The sequence below is a fragment of the Ceratotherium simum genome, chromosome 2 (assembly GCF_057802395.1).
Source record: "Ceratotherium simum simum isolate JZ-2026a chromosome 2, ASM5780239v1, whole genome shotgun sequence".
Taxonomy (NCBI): domain Eukaryota; kingdom Metazoa; phylum Chordata; class Mammalia; order Perissodactyla; family Rhinocerotidae; genus Ceratotherium; species Ceratotherium simum.
The window spans coordinates 72,416,999-72,437,199 of record NC_141901.1 but is presented as its reverse complement, the minus strand read 5'-3'; the positions used below and the strand labels follow the sequence as shown (position 1 = coordinate 72,437,199).

General features: G+C 43.2%; 1 protein-coding gene across 3 annotated transcripts in view; it reads right to left on the bottom strand.

Annotated features, from left to right (window-relative positions):
- Positions 1-20,201, bottom strand: part of TGFBR3 (transforming growth factor beta receptor 3) — a 185,763-nt gene that overhangs the window by 38,115 nt on the left and 127,447 nt on the right. For all 3 annotated transcript variants that reach the window (XM_087447604.1, XM_087447614.1, XM_087447607.1), the window contains exons 5-8: positions 13,573-13,756; positions 8,921-9,089; positions 7,104-7,251; positions 1,122-1,311 (exon numbers count right to left, since the gene is read on the bottom strand). In XM_087447604.1, the coding sequence (XP_087303730.1) occupies positions 1,122-1,311; positions 7,104-7,251; positions 8,921-9,089; positions 13,573-13,756 (691 nt within the window). The remainder of the gene's footprint in view (positions 1-1,121; positions 1,312-7,103; positions 7,252-8,920; positions 9,090-13,572; positions 13,757-20,201) is intronic.

Here is a 20,201-nt window from a genome sequence, read left to right as displayed (position 1 = left end):
ACATAACTCCTTCAATACTATCTTTTTGAAAAAGATGGCACAGCTGTATGGGTCCAAAAGAAGTCAGAGCTTTGGAGGGTTTTTAATTTGTACTTCAACAATAACCTTCACAACAACCCTGTGAGGCAGGGCCTACTGTGTTTCCCCATATTACTGAGGAAGAGAAACCTGAGGCTCAGAGGTTAAGCAATTCCCAACCCCACCCCCGCCCCCGCCACCAGCAAATAAATGGCAGAGTTAGGACTTGAACTTGTACTTCTAACCTTCATTGTTTTTTTTTTTTTTTTTGGTGAGGAAGATGAGCCCTGTGCTAACATCTGCAAATCTTCCTCTTTTTTTTTTTCCCCGCTGAGGAAGACTGGCCCTGGGCTAACATCCGTGCCCATCTTCCTCCACTTTATATGGGACGCCGCCACAGCATGGCTTGCCAAGCGGTGTGTCGGTGCGCGCCTGGGATCCGAACCCGCGAACCCCAGGCTGCCACAGCAGAGCGCGCACACTTAACTGCTTGCGCCACCAGGCCGGCCCCTAACCTTCATTCTGTCGGCACTGCACTCAGGGGCAGTACCATGGGGTGAAGAACAAGTCTGGGGATCAGAAAACTTAGGATTTGAGTCTTGCTTGCTCTAAGACTCTGGAAAACCTCAAGAATTTGTTAAGCCTCTGCCTTCTGTTCCATCAAACTGGGGTAATAACTCCTGCATTCCCTCTCGGTGAGGAGGAGAAAGCACACGTATGAGTCTTCGTAACTATTTTCCTATAAGACACAGCCTGACCTAGGACTTCTCTCCTGCAGCCCCAACCCCTCTGTCTCTCAGCTGCAAGTGATTATTAGATACCTCTGAGAGAAGCAGCCAGGTTAATTTATCCTTAATGTAATCACAGTGAAGGTGATCTAGAACATCAACTCCATTTGACTGAAAAATCTGTATTAAAGAGTTTCCTCAAAATAATCTATCACAATTCTAGATAACTTTAAGCTGTATAGTAAAAAGTAGTCAAATGAATCATCAAAATTTGCAATAGAAAAATAGCACCATATCAACTGAAAGGAGAGTTCCTCATTAGAAAGCTTCATTTGGGGGATAGTTTTAAGACAGTTAAAAAAAAATCATACTTACCATTGGTTTCAAGCCGAAGATGAAATCTATTAGCCACAGGAGCCACTGTGTATGATGTTACTGGACTATAGCCATTGTCCAAAGCCCACTTGACCAGATTCTCTTGGGTTGAAGGAACGTCATCTCTTATTGATTTGGTCATTATCATGGATCTTTCACTCTCTTTCCCAAAACCAATACTGTTAGGAGCCTGAAGATAACAGCAAAATTTCACTAATGCGTCTAAAATTTAACAGTGCTTTAAACAAGAATAACTATCTGAAACAAATAGATGCTATATTGTATATGAGGGAATTATTTATTCTTTTGATTCCTATTTTCCTTGGGCTAAGAATACTGATGTGAAAATCTTTACAGCAGATTAATAGAAATCTATTCATGCTGTTTGATCATACCATTTGGGTTGCTTATGTTGAGAAAAGTAATCCAATGACAGCTAAGTAGCTATACTTATAGCTAAGTACATCTAGTACGTTACTGCAGAGTTAGTTGAATGTTTAAATTAACACACATATACCAAATATGTATACCAAATTTTCCCTTATTTTTATTTATTTTTTTAAATGTTTCTTTTTTTTTATTGAGGTCATAATGGTTTATAACATTGTGTAATTTCAGGTGTACATTATTATTAGTTTCTGTATAGACTGCATCATGCTCACCACCAATAGTCTAATTTTTATCTGTTGCTATACATATGTGCCCCTTTATCCCTTTCACCCACCCTTATTTTTATTTAAAATTATACAGATGCGCACGTTATATTGCCAAAAAAAAAAAAACCCTGCTTCTACTCCCCGTACCCTAGATTTACATGAAAGAAGGCATAACCTAGTTACTTCAGTGTGGAGACCATCTCGTCTTTGTAAACTATTAAATCCCATAATCAATGTCAATATTTCATTTATGATTTATGATCAATTTAGCAATCTTGAATTATATTCATTTGCCAATTCTATTAACTGAATATGCTTAAATTTTATGTTCTAAATATTAATTAATGAATTTAGGTTACTGTTCCTCTAAGTACCAATATTTTATCCAGCAATACAAGTAAGTCTTAAAATTGGCTTTAACTTGGTAAGCAGCTACAAAACTTAAATGGAATGATAGAAATCTTTCCAGGAAAAGATATAAAAGGACCCTGAGTAACCAGGATATGGGAAGGTCAATTTCCACATTGCCTTCTGACTCCTACAGCAGCGATCTTGTCAGGTGGTGAGGGAACTGAATGCTGCAGAGGGGACCCCAAAGAGAAGGCCCCACATTTTCAACAACTGCTCTACCAGGGCTGGGAAGCCCTTCCTGCATGCAGATTATGCCGTTTTCATGCCGTATAAAAATCACTTTAATTTCCATGCCCAATTATTTTCTCCTGCATACATGCAGCATTTTTCCTAAATTCCCCATTTGTTTCTCATTCTGTTTGCCCCTAACATGACTAAATATTAATCCTTTCCCACTGTAAAACCATAGATGATTCACAGGCTCTAAGTTCTCTTGGTCTCTTCGGTTGTGGGATATTGGCTGAGGACACATATTTTCAAGTCAAAGCTTCAAGGATCTCACCCAGTATATTTTCCTATGATCCAAAGTGTTTATCTGAGGAAAAACTGCCACACCGGCCAGTCCAGTCACAATCACGTACACAAAGTTAACCAGACAGAGCTTTAACCAAGTTCGGTAGCCATTTGCAAAAAAATTCAGTTTCATAGGTTGGAATATTCTAGTTTTAACTCTGATTCAGAGAAAACTCCTTAGGGGAAGGAAGAGTTGAAAAACAAAAAGAAAAAAAGAAAACTAAAATGAGGTAAAGAAGGATCCAATTTGTTCTTAGAACTTTCTATTCATTGAGTCAACAGCAGTTTCTTAGGCACAGCTTCTTCCATCCTTTCAAAGCAGCATGTCGTTTTGATTGGCTGGAGTTGCAACACTGGCCTAAACAATACTGCTTGGCCTCATCTGCCTTAGTCTTTCATGTTGTTGGACAGCTGAGAAAATACTGTATTTCCAGAATACTATCATCATAACTGCCACCTGTCTTTTTGTACCAATATGGAATGATTTGTTCACACCTCTCCACTTAACTCTAGGAGCTGTCAGTACAACTCATGTTGATTAAACCTCGGGACTTACAGGGCTAGAAATCTATCTACACGTTTGTAAAGCAGCAAGGCTTGGGACAACGGCAGGCAAGTTGGTTCCCAGCAATGAGTGAATTCCTCACTCTATTTCTAGGAGTCCCCAGGCTCTCCCAAGGCCTCAGGGTAGCTACTCCAAATGGGAGTGTTCAAGGGAATCTCCAAATATCACGGCCATGTTTCCCAGCCACGTCTTTGTGAAGGATGAGGAGCCAGGTAGTTTCTGAGCGCCTCCCCCTTCCCCCACACCGCCCAACATACACTTGCATTAGAGCCGGTGAGGGAGAGGAGGGGGGCCTGGGGGAGGGGCTGGTCAGAGAGTATAGTGCATATTCCCAATGGGATTAAAAACGTCTTTTCTAAGAACAAGCTGGCTACTGCCAACCTTGAAGTCCAGAGGCCATATGAAATAGTACGACAGGAAATTTTTAACAACTTTCCTCCATCTACTCTTTTATGTTTTGGAGGTTCTTTCAAAATGTGATTATGCATGGTCCATAAGGTACCTGAAGAAAAGCTAGAGCTGGGCGTGGCAATGTGGACACTTATTAGCATTCCCATTCTTGCCCAAAGCTTGACCTTTGCATCTCTTTGGACCATTCTGTCATTTGGAGGGTGCATTCTGCCCATGTCCCACCCCAACACACATACACTCACACATATACACACACACACGCCAGCCATGTTTAGTGGGGCTGTTCTTTAAACCTACCCCATCAAGTTCCTTACTATTCCTTTAGTAGACATTTTTCTTTGTTTTCAGTTTGTTTAAAGAAGTTAATTGCTCTGGACCATTCTGTCATTTGGAGGGTGCATTCTGCCCATGTCCCACCCCAACACACATACACTCACACATATACACACACACACGCCAGCCATGTTTAGTGGGGCTGTTCTTTAAACCTACCCCATCAAGTTCCTTACTATTCCTTTAGTAGACATTTTTCTTTGTTTTCAGTTTGTTTAAAGAAGTTAATTGCTCCTATAGACAAACTTTTAACAAGTTGCTTATGGAAGGAAGATGAACTCCCTTTTTACGGCAGGCACTGTGCTAAGAGCTTTACATTTGTTATCTTATTTAATTCTCCTACAAAATATAAGGAGATAGGCATTACTCTTCCTTTGTTAGCGAAGGGGAACCTGAGGCTCACAGAAGTTAAGTGGCACATGTAGCTGAGAACTCACCATGGGCAGGCAGCGGGCCAAGTGCTTTAGATGAAATACCCACTAGGCACCTATCAAATACTTGTTGAGTGAACAAATGAACGAACTCTTCTAACCCTCACAGTAACTCTCAAGGTGAGTACTATCATCGTACCCATTTCACAGGTAAAGAAACAGACTCAGAGTTCAACTGGCTTGCCCAATATCAACTGGGAGTAATGACAGTTGGAGATGAGATTTGAATGCAGCCAAATCTGGCACCAAAACCAGGATTCTCTCCATTCTACCACGCTGTCTCTAAAGGAAATACTAGAAACAAAGTCACTACAAACCATTTCCCCCTTTCTAAGCACAAAGGTATGCCTTTTATTAGCAGGTACTTTTCCCTCACAGCACAGTCAGAATTCACATCTGAGACAGGGACTTAGGAAATCACAAAGCATGAAACTGATTGGGGGAATAAAAAAGAACATCGTGAAACATTACCTAATTGTTTAGTAACGTTGTCATGCATTGTCCAAAATTGGCCTGGAACAGGAGTACAGCCAAGGAGAGAAATATAAACAGATCTCGCACTGGGATGAGCCATCTCATTTCTAGCCTTTCTGATTCATATGAGAAGAGGGGACATTCAAAGCGAACTCCAGGACTGCCATGGACCAGGCACACATATTCAGGGACAGAAAGAGCCAGTGAAGGGTCAGGGCTGAAAGAACATTTACACAAGAACTCCAGCAGGGAATTAAAATGTACTGTATGTTTCTGCCTTTCAAAGCATGATTCCCTTTCCTGTTTTTGTTATTCTGAAATTAAAAACATTTGGTCGGTGTGCCAGGCAGCAAAGGCTGCAGACACCCCAGGTCACCAACACCCCTCATGCCAGGGAAGGCAATCAAAACAGCTCTGACTTCAGAAAATCACAGCTGGGCTTTGTGCTTAACACCAAATTAATGTCTCACCATCACACATGATGGCTTATTGGGATCCTCTTGAAGTTAAAAAAAAAAAAAAAAAAAACCCACAGGAACCAGAAACGATTACTTTAAAATTAAGATGTGTGTGTGCGTGGCTTTGCCTGCTGCCTCTGGTGAGTGCTTGTACATGACGTTGCCTAGGGGACTGCTGGCTCTGTTCACTGGTGTGTCACACAAAAGGTGCCATGAATGAATAATACCCAAACCAAAGGCAGCCCTCTCCCAAAATATTGAAAACACAAATCCCACTCCAACTGATTCAGGTTGGAGGTACTGAAAGAGGAACTGGCCACATTTTTTTTAAAAGACAATGACAAAATTTCGAGTCTACAAAAGAGATGCTAAGGTAATTATCTTCTTAAAAATGAGGAGATGCGGGCCGGCCCCGTGGCTTAGCGGTTAAGTGCGCTCGCTCGGCTGCTGGTGGCCCGGGTTTGGATCCCGGGCACGCACCGACACGCTGTTTCTCTGGCCATGCTGAGGCCACGTCCCACATACAGCAACTAGAAGGATGTGCAACTATCATGTACAACTATCTACTGGGGCTTTGGGGGAAAAAATAAATAAATAAAATTAAAAAAAAAAAAAACAAACAAAAAAAAAATGAGGAGACAGGCCAGCCTGGTGGCATAGTGGTTAAGTTTGCATGCTCCGCTACGGTGGCCCGGGGTTCGTGGGTTAGGATCACGGGTGCAGACCCACACGTTGCTCATCAAGCCATGTGGTGGTGGAGTCCCACATACAAAACAGAGGAAGATGGGCAGGGAGGTTAGCTCAGGGCCAATCTTCCTCAGCAAAAGAGAGGAGGATTGGCAACAGATGTTAGCTCAGGGCTAATCTTCCTCACCAAAAAAAAATAATTAAAAAAAAAATGAGGGGATGGATTTTTCTTTAACTTTCAATGTAATTCACACCAATGTTCGGTCAAACAGTTATCTCCCTAAACATATTTGAAAAAGATCTATTTTACCAAATTTCAGCATTCAACTTTTCAGGAAACTAGCTGCTATTTGCCTATCATGCCAAACAACTAAGCCTCTTACATATATTTCCTTCATGAAACATAATGCTTAGGAAACAGGCTGGGGGGTAATTTTCTTGCATCATCTCACTAACCTCTCCATAACGGCACTGTGATTCTTTTATCAGTGTGTTACCCTTAGAAGTTAGAAGCAAGTGAAAAGACAAGCCAATACTATGTATTTATCTCTAAAAGAAAAGTCAACAGTATGAGCTGGGGTCAGCCTAATTTCCCACACCTTCCCTAAATACCTAACCCCAAAGTGAGAGCTGATAATCAGGACCATGATACTGAGGCCCTCACAGGACTCTCAACATGAAAGCCTTCATTGTGTTCATTATTTTACACTTACTAGGACTGGAAAGTACACTAATACATTTTAAGAATTTCACAAATGAGGCAACTGGGGTCTAGAGGTTAAAGGACTTGTCCAAGGTCACAGTTTGTACATGGCCAAGTCTGGACTCAAATCAGGTCTGTCTTGACCCCAGAGGCCATGCTTTTAACCACCACACTGTCTACCTTTGTCAAGAGAAAGCAAGGAGCAGCCTATTTTACAAAGCGAAAAGTAATTGAGAGAGCTCAGAGTCCAAAGAGGCAGAAACTTGACAAAAATAACATACATAAGCACAGCTTAAATTACTGCCCTTCACCCAAACAAAGAAATGCTCAACCAACTTACAATAACTTTCAGGTTTCCCTTAACATCAAAAGATTTGATCACCCAGTTGACAGACTTTTTGCACTTCAAGATCAGGATGAGATTTTTGACCACCTCAGGATCCTTTCGAGAAGGTCTAATGTCAATTATTATATCCACCTGGAAAGCACTGGGAATGGAAAACAAAGGCAGAGTTAGGACCCAAATGGCAAAAAGTTGCAACTATCTCCTCTCTTCCAAGTCTTCGTGTTTCCAGTGTCTGGCCAGTTGATTAAAAAACTGGAGTTGATCCCAGGCAAATGACATGTGCAAAACAGATTGTAAGTGCACACATAACAAAATGGTTTTACATAACAATAGAAAAATACGCTTGCTGCTAATGAGCCACTAAAATTTTTCTCTTCTTTGTGGGCAGGGGGCAACAATAGGTGGTTATTTAACACAGCCACTATTTGAAATGGACTTGAACAAACAGAAGAGTCTACTTTTGAAGCAGAATTGTTGCTTTTTCTACCTTCAACACCCTCCATGTGTAACTATCCAACTTGCAATATGTTCAAAATCCTTCAAAACCAGAAGTGGGCAGCAGTTTGGTGAGTAGGGAGGCACAGCAGTGAAAAAATTAGGAAACTTTAGAATAAAATGAGAGGCAAATGGCTGGAGAATTTTTTGACATATATAGGTTTGCTTAAGCCATTAACATTTGCTACAGAATACCTGCATTTACTTTCCCAAACTTCTGGATATACAGTTATTAAAATAAAGAAACAGATGGTCAACCAAGTGATTACTGGAAAATTAATGAACACAACCCAAACTTCTAAGAATTCAGCATAAAAGGGAATTTTTACCAAACAATAACCTCTGTCATTCTGAATTTAAAGGAAAATCTTTCTTTCCATCTTGGTTTTACACACTTGTAAAGCATAAAATGAACGATATACTCGAATGAAGCCGTAGGCTTAATATCTAAGCACATTTGCCAGATTGCTCCTATTCCCATTCCCTTTTAATTTTCCACAAAATTCTCCATGTGGGACAGAATGGAATCTTACCAAAACTGATCTGTAGTTTATTCACTTTTGAAATCAAAATTTGATTAGAATTTTAACTTTGAAATCCCTCTACAATATAAATTTACATTTTAAGTCACTAGTCCACAGGAAATGCAGGCTAAAGGGGAGAAGGGCCTACTTCCTCCCCCTCTTTTCAATTCCCTAATCATTCTTAATAGGGAGGGTTAAATTTCCAGTCCCTGGGCAGGAAGCTGAGGGTGGGAGAGGGTGAACAAGAACACAGGGAGAGGCAAGTTGTATCTAATGGCTCTTTCGTGTGTCATCATGAAGGGCCACACCCCCAATACACACACAAGTGCGTACACACAGCATTAAAGTAAACAGTCATGAGTGCAAGTGTTCTGAGCACACTATGAACAGAATTTTATTAAAAACAGAATGTTATTAAAATGATAATTATGTTAACAAGGCACATTTTGTAATTTTCTTATCAGGGATAACCTCAGTCAAAGGAGACATTGATGGAGCATGAGTGACTGTGTCCTATAATCAGTCCTGAGAAATTCAGAACAGGCTTCGGGAGCTCATCTGCAAATAGGGGATCCAGAGCCAGATGCAAAAATAAAATAAAATACACCACTGGCGCCTTGACTCCTTTCTTCAAAGCTTCTGTGAGCCTGACCCAAAGCATCGATGGCTCCCTCCCTCCCTCCTGCGCAGCGGGTGCTGCACTGTCTCCCCGCCTCAAGTCAGGGAAGATCTTTATTTTCTTCTCTTCAGTTTAGAACACACACACACACAAACACACACACACTCACTCACCTGTAAGGGTTTGAGTTTGGAGTGATTAACTCGATGATGTGAACTTCCTTATCCTGGGGCTGGCTGGCTATCACACACCCTTCTGCTGCTTTGGGCTGAAGGTACTCGGCAAGGTAATTGAGTGAGAGAAAGTTCTTCCCTATGTTGCACGTGGGAGGGAACACTTGATCTGAAAGCAAAGTAGCACAAGACAATCTGTCAGACCACTGAGCTACAGGGTAACCAGACGCAAAGGAAAGAGCGTGATGCTGACACTGAGCAGGTACAGGATACAGGGAACACACGGAACGACAAGCCTAAGGAAGGGCCTTAGAATGCCTCGACCACAGCCCTGAAATGTCCCCCTACAGTCACCAGCAACCTCCTACTGACCAACTCTAGCGGCCTCTTTTGGTCTAAATGCTCTGTTTCCTGTTCTCTGTGATACTTCTTCAGCCTCATCCATTTCCTCTACCTTTCAGTCTCTTTCACTGGCTTCTCTTCCTCTGCTCATCCTTTAAACACCAGTGGTCCTCAATCTTTGGAGCACATCAGAATCCACCTGTTTGGACCTCATCCCAGAGAGTCTGATTCAGAAGATCAAGGTGGGGCCTCGGAAGCTTTCTTTTTGAAAAGTTCCATAACTGATCCTGATATAAACCAAGACTAAGAACCTCAGTTCCTTCCTCAATCATCTTTTGTCTCATATTCTTCCTAGATGATCTCAATCACTCCCACAGCTTCAACTGGTACCCTGATCATGACTCCCTTTCTGAGCTGCAGACCTGTACTGTCATCTGTCCACCAAGCACCTCCCACCTAAGAATCCACAGATATTTCACAGTCAGCATACTTAACACTGAATCCAATTATCTGTCCTATCCCCAAATATGGTCCTCCTTGGATATTTGCTACTTCAGTTAATAGGAGAACCAGCCAACTAACTAGTTCTCTGGCCCACCAGGTAGAATTAATCATTCCCTCCTATTTATTCCTCACAGGATTTTATACTCTCAAGACTGAAGTTTTGGGGGAAACAGTGAGGGCAGACTCACTTTCTCACAATCTTGACACAGACGACTAATGTTTGTATGGCACCTTACAGTTTACAAGGTGCTTTCACAAACATTATGTCATTGTGCCGAGGGCTGCTCATCACCTCCACCAGGGAAAGTGATGCAAGTACCAAGAGTCTGAAGATACTCCCCCACCGGCATATGCCATTGACACAGCACTGTGGTTGATGGGATTTCCATCCAGTGGTTTAAATGTTTAAACAGAACTTGAAACTGCTGGCAGTGTGACAGCTGGGACCAATGTCAAGGAAGTTCTAGGTGTAGCAACCTTTTTTTCAGAAGGGGTAATTAATCAGAGCCCTGGCACTTTAATGAAATAGACTTCTGCCTTTTTCATTTAATGGATATGATGCCAGAGTTCAAATCCACAAGTGAGCCTCACTCAGGAGTGAGGAATCTGGCCAGGAGGTCTCAAGATTGGGTTAGTACTGCCCTCCCCCGCCCCTGCCCAACTTGTGCAACCCCCCTTGTGCTGAAGTCCACAGCACACACTGTGGTGTCATGGCTCTGCACACCATGGCACCTCCAGCACCACCCTTAGAACAGAGGGGACCAGAGGAGCTCACGAGGACCCTGCTGTAGGCTTGTTGCAAGAGAGCGCTGGCTCTGCACTCTGCATTGTTCCCTAAAGACCCCCTCAGAGAGAAGAGGCCAGGGCTCCGCCGACTCAGGCTGCTGGAGCAGCCTCCCCTCCACATCTGCTGAGGGTTTTGCCAGATGAGCAGATGAGGAACGCACACCCTACAGCTGCGGCCCTGCGGATGCCTCCCCCAGATCATAGGATGGAAAATGACATCGGAGTGAGAAGGCAGAAATTTAATCAAGAATCAGAGGCTGTGTGCATGGGCCAGGGACAGACTGGTCTGGAACTCAAGAGACTAGGACCCTCCTGGGACTCTGGCCTATACCCAGTTCCTAGATGTGGCTGGTTTACACCCGGCATATAGTAGCACATGGTATAGGTTTCCTGAATTAACAAACGTTGATGTGAGATTTGAGACAAATACCGAAAAACTTACCCACGTTGTGGCCCTCCTAAGCCACTAGGGAAAGTTTAATTGTTTACAAGTTGCTGTTATTAAGGGCTCAAGTCCTAGAAGCCATTGTCACTAAGTTGAATAGGCTGATCACTTTTTGTCGTGTGTGCATGTGTGCGTGTGGCGTTTTCCCCCTAAATGACCTCCAGCGTGCCTGGCATCAAAACTTACACCAACTGCCAAGTAGAAAGGAAACCACAAAGGGGAATCCCCGGGTAGAAACCTGGCAAGTTTGGGGGGAAAAAAGTCACATGCTTATTTGTATTTTAGGAAAGGATTGACAAATGACTTTGAGATCTAGAATAATATACTCAGAGAGCCTGTGAGGTAATGCAAACTCCTCATTTTACTGTGGTGGAAACTGAGGCTCCAGTGGTAAATCAGAGCGTTGCTTGAAGCCTCACAGTTAATAAGACCAGTTGGGATAAGAACCAAAACTCCTCAATTCTTCCACCCTAGGTATACAGCTTAGAGCAGTAGTTCTCAGATGTTAGCAAGCATCGGAATCATCTGGAGGGCTTGTTAAAACACAGATGGCTGGATCCCACCCCCAGAATTTCTGATTCTGACCAACCACCCCAGTTGGTCTGGGGTGGGCCCAAGAACTTGCATTTCTAATGAGTTCCCAGGTATGAGGATGCTGCTGGGGGGTGGGGACCACACTTTGAGAACCACTGGGAATAGAGCAAGAGGAAGCTCATGGCCTGGGATCCCTGGGTACAAGTTGGGTAGAGACAGGTCAGGTTCTGGGAAGCTAGTGGATGAAGCTTGCTCAGTGGAGTCTGATCCATGATGATAAACAACATTGCCTTGTGGTCCACCGACCCAACCAAGGACCCTCACTTCCCCCAACTGCTCCTCCCCATGGTGTGGGCCAATGACTTATAGCCAACTGGTGGCTGGAGTCAAGTTTCAGGGGCTCCAAAGCTGTTACCAAGGAGATAACCAGTTTTTACTAGACTGGACACCGGGTCCTTTAAGTTTCTCCCCAACCTAGAGTGTGGCTTTGGGGAAGTCACTTAACCGTTCACTCTCAGGGCAGGCAACAGCTGTTCCTAGAAGCTCATGCGCAGTCAAGAGAACAGAGCCCAACATTCTAAATGTTACTATAACATGTTTTCTTATTCTAACAAATTCCAAGGGGGTAATCAACATTCTTGCATGCTACTAGAATTCAGCTTCAGAAATGCAGACCATTGGCCAGGGCTTAGATCCTTTATTAAAAGAGATTTTTCATTTTGTTCCAATGGGACTTGACCTCTATTATTAGCTACCTGACTACCATGAGAGTTTAGTAACAGACTTCAACTTTCTGAATCCAATTTTCGTCTAAAACTCCTCTTCTCTCTACTCTGCTAAACAAGTCTTTCCACCCAGGTGGCCCACTTTCTTGTTTATGTTATGCTTATTTGGCTAAGACTTAAAATACAGCATCAGGCATTAGACTCAAGAGCCAGGAAACCTGGGTTTGAGTTCTGGCTTTGCCACTTGCTAGTAATGCGGATTTAAGCAAGTTAGCTCAACCCTCCACTAACCCCTCTGTAAAATGGTGGAAATAATGGTTTCCTCCTAAGATTACTGGCAGAGTTTAGGAGGGTGCGTGTGAAAGCACTTGATATGGCCTCTGCACGAATCACACACTCAACATCAGTATCCACCTTTCCTGCATCTGACCAAGAGCCCGGATCCAAACAACGGCTGGAACAAGCATTCCGTAACCCACTCTGCACTGCCACGCTGTCTGTGGAGCAGGCGACAACTGCTGTAGAATCCAGCAGATGGACCCTGAAAACCTGAAATGCAGTCTTCACACAATCACCTGACTATAACAAGGACCTATTCACAAGAGTTGTTATTTCTAGCAACTTATGGGGGCTCCAAACATATTCAACTAAAAATAATGATACAGAAGTTACTAAAAAAGTAATACACTTTCAAAATTGAATCACCGGATATTTATATCTCTCTACAAGGCAAGGAAATTAAAATAGGCAATCTCTTATCAAGGTCACACAGTTCCTTTCTCTAATAATTTGTCCTTGTAACAGGCATTAGTGTTAAAAATATATTCAAACACTTTTCCTCTGCTACTGTCTAAAATTTAACTGATGTCACAAGACCATAAACTGACATTGGCTTCAAGTGTTTACAGAATAATAGCTCTGTTATTATTCTGTTGAATAATAACTGTTGACCCATCCTGCCAACTCCTGCTTCATTCCATCAGTTACCACCTCCGTTCCCACACCCTCGGCTTCCTGTCCTCTACTCACTTCTTCTGACTTCTGTGCGTGGATGTTTTCTAAATCCTACACCAAAACCTCCTTCTCTCTCAACCACGCTATACCCCATTTCTCACTTGGCCATTACCAGGTCTGTTTCCTCAGAAGGAAAAAGGGAAGGAGGGGATGTGGGGGGAAGCAGGTCCCAACGATCCCTCAGGTCCCTGCCAGCTCCAACAGTCGGTAATTCTATGATTCCTCCCTAACCACCTGGTCTCAGAAAAGAAAACAACTGACTGTCGTAAATCAGTCATTAATTGAAACCAGGTAAAATTTACCTTCCCCCACTTTAATATAAATGTTTCTTGCTATCTTGAGTTCGGTGAATGAAGTAACCGCTCCATACTCCTTGCGGGCCCAATTTAACAGATGTTCATTTCCATGGGGGAAGCTCCTTTCTTCTGTTTCTGCTGACAAGGAGAAGTTTCCTGATGAAAATTGGACCACAGAACCCTCAGACACCTAGAGGAAATAAAATCATATATTTAATGTGGCATAGTCACCCGGAGCTAAATCATAGAGAAGGCGTTTATCAGACATCTTATGGATATTTGTCAATCCAACCTCTTCCCTTTGTTATACAGGCAGAGCATCTTTTTTTCAGCAGCTGACTCAAGAAATAAACCCAAGGGTACTTCTCCCAGGTAATGACAAAACTACCAACAGCGCAGGACATCCCTTTGAATTTTTAAAGAACGTTGTCATGAGAGACTGCAGACTGCGTTGTGAGTAATCGTAAGAATTATCACTGCTATTTTCCAGATATCTAAATTGAAGGCCAACCTTTCAAGTAATGTGTTTCGAGTCAAGCGGGAAGCCTTGGCGAGTGCTGTCGCGGGCTTATAATGGGCTTCAGGATCAGGGCAAGAGATCCCAAAGTCCTGCTAGCAAGCGAACTTGACTTCCAGGTCTTCCACAGCTGCAGTGTCACCACCACAGGGACACAGCCAGAGTCCCTTTGGTTTAGGTTCTCCTGAGCTCTGAGATAAAAAGAACGGCCAGAGGTTGCCAGTCTTCTGCCACATCACACTACCTCCTAGCACTCAGATGAATCCATATTACAGTTTATTTTGTAATAAGGCCCCCAAATTCCCATAGATAATGAAGTCAAGAGGCTGTTAGGCGGATCCTAATAAAGCTTTCAGGATGATTTATGCAAGTCCCACATTCTTGCTGGAGGTATTTAGACCATCGCTGACTTAGCAAATCATGGTATACATAATTAACACACACAAATGAGGAAAATTATCATCTTGTTGCTGTACTATAATCAAATTTAGTTGATGGTGAAAATATGTATGTCATCTTTATTGGCTTGCATTTATAAAATAACAGATTTTCTCAATGTCAGGTTGAAACCTCAAAATGTGAGCAAAAAGGCTCACAATTCCCAAGTCATAGAACTATAAATGTCTTGTATTAAGTTTCACATTAACTATTTACCACTGACAAAAAGCAAGCCATTTCTGAAGAGGATATAAACAGCCAGACTACAAGCAGCCCCAGGGCAGGGATTCTGTTTATGGTTCTATCGCTTATAGCAGCATTTTCAACTTTAACACACATACAAAATAGTACTTACCCTAACTATTGTGCTAGGCATTAATATTTTCTATTCAATTATATATACATATATTTTTTAAATGCTAGCAAAGAAGTATTTCACTGAATTGATTCCATGACCTACTACTAATGCTGTGGTCTCCCTCTTGGCTGAAAACCAGAAGCACCTAAGAGCCTGAGGACCAGGCCACATCCCAGACCAATTAAAATCTTTGGGGCGGGCCCCAGGCATCGAAATACTTTAAAGCTCCCTGGGTGTTAGATTTGAAAAACACTGTTATAGGTCAGGCCTAGTGTGGGCATCTCACAGCTTCCTTTACACCAGTGATTCTTACCCAGGGGTGGTTTTTTCTCCCAGGGGACTTTTGGCAATGTCTGGAAACATTTTGATTGTCACAACTGGGAGGGAAGAGCTACTGGCAGCTAGCGGCTAGAGGCCAAGGATGCTGCTAAACATCCTTCAATGCACAGGGCAGCCTCCACAATAAAGAATTATCCAAAATGTCAATAGTAATATGACTGAGAAATCCTAGTCTACACTTTGGACTGACCAAATGTTACCACCACTCAAACATATACCAGATCCCCAAACTGGATCCCGAAATTGACAGCCCTTTCTACACTAGAAATCAGGCTATTTAGTACTTAATAAAGAATAAGAGAATCTTTTTGGTTTGTATTGGCTTGGGAGGCCCAGAACTCTTCATTAATAAGCTGGACATAAACTATGACCACTAACAATAGTTACTATTCACTGTCACCTATTATGTATCAGGCCCCACGAAGTGCTATCAAGTGTGGTAATGACATTTGCTAACTGTCCCGATGCCAGTTATAAGCAGAACCAGTGGGGACTGTTTAGCTTTGACCTTGTTTTGACATCACCTACATAAGAAAAAGCTCCTGTGCCCTTTACCTGCCAAACCACAACCACACCAACCTATGTATAAATCCTCTGAGGCTTAGCTACTCAGCAACACTGAACTTCAAACAATGTTTATCTGATTTTCTGATAAGCACTGTAGTAAAAACTTTCTTTTCATTGAAAAACACTTGTGCAAAAAAGTCCTTTTTATCAAGCCAGTCTCCGAAAAAAACCCACAACAGTCCAAAGGCCTTTGTCCCACTGCCAGCACAGTTGTGAATGTTAGGGCAAGCATCCCTGGATGTTCTGACCCTTTCATCCTCATTCAAGTTACAGCATAAAATAAAACAATTAGGTTTGAAATACGTTATATATAGAGTACATTTCTGCAGAGTGGAAGGTGGGATCTATCAGCCTGGTGCATTCCAGAGGCAAGAATGTGAACAGTATAAATAAGAGAAGAAATAGGGAGAAATTTCTGAATGTATCCTGAAGTAACTGAAAAATGCTACCATAGTATAGCTGATTCTTCAAGAAGGGGCAACTCTTGGCTGATCCCTCCATGCACCATCAACCCTGCTCAAGTCTGTCTTCTCCTGGGCCAGCAGCAACAAGGATCATACACTCAGGGCTGAGGAATTTGGAAAAGGAGTTAACTGCCACTCCTCAGGCACATTCCAATAAGAAGAAAGCAAAGCTGCCAGGGCGGCAGTGAAGTGTCCCTGACTGCAGGTCAGTGGAAATTTTCTGCTGCAGCAAGAGGTTAGTCAGCACTCCTGATCACCAGCTCTCCCAGTTCTGACAAAGCTGGAGGCCGACAAAGACCCCTCAATCCCCATTGAGTTTTAGAAGGTATTGTTATTTCCATCTGACCCTCAGGATGACCTGTGAGGTAGGCTACTGTGATTTCCACGGTAGAGAGGAGGAAACCTCCGTGAAGCAAATGGCCTAAAAGGTCAGAGAATCAGACCAGGGCAAGATCAGAACAGGAGACTTCTGACTCCTGGTCACAGATGGCCTCTGCTTGAACCCTTCCAGAAAGAAGACCTTGCTAGCTACCAAGGCAGAAGATTTCTGTTCTTACCTTCTATCTGCTTGTCTGAGCTGTGCCTTCCAGACCAAAGACTTCCTTCCTCTTTCCTCCATGAGACAAGCCTTCAAACATTTGAAGATGTCACTAGAGCCTGACCACGACTTCACTTCTGCAGGGCAATACCTCCAGCCCCCTCAACTCCTCCCTAGAGACCATGGTTGTCGGCTCTTCACCAGCATAGTCTCTGAAATGTGGTGCCCAGGACAAGGCTCAGGGTTTTGGGTGTGGTCTGACAAATGTACCGTGATGGTTAATTTTACATCAACTTGACTGGACCATGGGGTGCCCATGTATTTGGTCAAACACTATTCTGAGTATTCCTGTGAGGGTGTTTTTGGAGGAGATTAACATTTAAATTGGTAGACTAAGTAAAACCAACTGTCCTTCTTAACTTGTGTGGGCCTTATCCAATCACTTAAAGGCTTGAATAGAACAAAAGGCTGACCTTCCCCTGAGTAAGAGAGAATTCTCCTGCCTGAGGACATCGGCTCTTCCTGGTTCTATAGCAGCCTGCTGGCACTGGGACTCAAACTGGGACATCAGCTCTGCAGATTTTGGACTTGCTAGCCTCGATAATCACACGAGCCAATTCCTGACAATAAATCTCTTTCTTTATATATGTGGACACTGCATGAGGCCCAAGATTGCAGGAGGTCCAAGATCACACTAGCTTTTATATCAGCTGAACTCTGCTCTTATCTCATATTCATTAATTTATGGTTTAAACATACATCCAACAAACATTCATTGAGTGCCCGCCTACTCTGAGCCAGACGCTGTTCTAGGTGCTGGGGATCTAGTAGAGAATGCGAAAGACAAATTTCCCCCTCTGTGTGGAGCTTACAGTCTAGTAAGGAAGCCAGAGGAGCAAAACTAATAAGTAAAACGAATAATATGGTAATCAGTGCTATGGAACAAAACCAACTGAGAGAAGAAGAGAGGGGTACTAATACTTTTAAATGTTGTGATGGGGAAAGTCTAACGGAGAAAGTTACTGAGCAGTTAAAGACCTGAAGGAGATGAAAGAGCAAGCCATGCACACGTCAGGGGGAAGAGCACTCATGGTTGAGACCCAGCAAGTGTACAGGTCCAGCCTGGGGAAGGAGGCCAGGGTGGCCTGCGGCACAGGGGTGAGGGAAGACCGGCAGAATAGGTCAGAGAGTTCAGAGGACATCGGTAGGTCCAACAGGACCCTGCAAACCATTGTTAAGGACCCTGGTGTTTAGTGTGGGCGAGATGGGCCACCACTGAAACTTCATTAAAACACCTAACAAATGTTTTAACAGGATCACTCTGGCTGCTATGTCCAGTCTAGACTGAAGGGAGACAAGGAGCAGGAAACCAGTAAACTTCTGGAATTATCTAGGGGAGAAAGAGTGGCAGCTCACACCAGGGAGGTGGTGGTAGAGATGATGGTACCTAAATCCCCAGGTCTTTATCAGGTCGAGGCTCTTCACATCCTTCCCTTACATCAGTAATTCTTTTCATATAAATACCAAGTCTTATATTCATTCTTTAGATCCATATTTCAAGTCTGCAGAGACCAAAAAAATTCTTGTTCCTTTAGTTGTCAATATCTCGGAATTTCATATGCATGCCTTTTACACGTTCATCTATATCCCTAAGAAGCTGAACGAGACCAGACTGAGGTCTGTGACTTACAGGTACACTCCCACGCTGACCCAAGCACATTAAACAGCACTTGCTGGGGTCCAAGGTTGTTCAACTACAAAGTGACCCCCTGGAACTGTCCTCATCTTGTCTGTAAGGGCATCATGCTAGAAGCTGTCAAGAGCCCCACTGAAATAAAGACATGATATATCAATGTCATTCCTCTCTTCTACCAGTCTGCTCTACTCCTTGCGCAATCTTCATGGTGTGGTACCCGTACTAGAGTCTGGCCCAGGTTAAAGTTTGTGGAAGAAGACAGATGCAAAGAGATTAGCAAAAAACAAGAAAAAAAGGGAAAATAACAATTTTCTAATACGAAGAGGGGTTACAATCACTAATCCAAGGAAAATAACCACACGAGTGAATATGGAACTGTTTTTAAAAAATATCAAGAGCAAGGATATTATATTTGGATAAAATTGCAGAAACTTTCCAAGGCTATTTATTCCACCCCCACCCTCTACCTTAGTTGTAGGTTCTTGCTATGCTACCACCCCATTTCTGGCCCTTATATCTCAACCAACTGGGTATCTCAACCATTACAGCAACCTCCTGCCTTCCAATGCCAATCCGGTCTCCTTCCACCCCTCCACCACACTGTCACCTGGGAGATCTTTCTAAAAAGTAAACCCATGATGATGCAGGACAGCATCTAAGCATCTTAACTGGCACATGACCAAAGAGGGCTCTGCCTGCCCCAATTCCCACCACTCCCCCACGCACTCGCCATAAGCACCCACTCACGGTGGCAGAATATATTCTGCTGCTTCGGGCTCCCGGGTCTTTACATCCTGCTCCCCACCTGGCCTGCTCTTCCCTGCCTTGCTCACCTGGTAACTGCCCCTTGTCCTCCCACAGGGATCACTTTCTCTGTGAAACCTCCCAGGCTCCCTTTCTCTCCTCAGGATGGAGCTGCCCCTGTGCCTTGGGCATACCTCTAGTCCAGCCCTTCTCGCACATGAGCTGCTACCTATTTATCAGCAAACCTGCCACCCGCACTTGACAAAGAACAACACCTTGATGGCCAAGAAAGTGCCTTGTTCATGCTGAATCTCATGGGTCTGGCAGAGTGCTAGGCACAAGAGACTCAAAATTGCTTGTTGCATGAAAGCTCAATGCTGCTCCTTACAGGAAAGGATGGGCCACAATTTCTTCATTCCCCAGCTCTTACTTCCCTCACTGCCCAGGAAATGATCTTTCATCCAGGCTGTAAAGTTAATGATTTGATTTTTCACCCAATAACTCCACCTAAAAACCAATTATGAAATCATTTAGTAGTTCCATGTCTCCCTCTAGGATCCACTGAACTTTCCTCCTGCTTGCTAATTGAAACCCAATCCTCTGACATTCCCTGACATGACAAACGTCTTCCTGTGGGAATGAACAGAGCATGGAGCTCCAAGAATCCTGATTCTTAGCAAGCATCTGTTGAAAGGGCAAATGTGAAGCACTTTACTGTCCAACAAATCCCGGCCTGCCGAGATGCACACCGGGCCACCTCCTCTCCTGAATGCTCTTCCCTACTTACACCGTGCCGGCATTTGTATTTTCAATTCTGGTTACGCTACCAGACTTTTTTAAAGAGCAGAACATTACTCTATCTGCCAGTGCTGCGAGTTTTATTACAAGAACTTACGGCTAGGCAACGAGAGCCAAGTTTTATTATTTTTTCTGGACCAGATTCAACAACCTTGTCCAAAAGAGCAAGAAAAAAG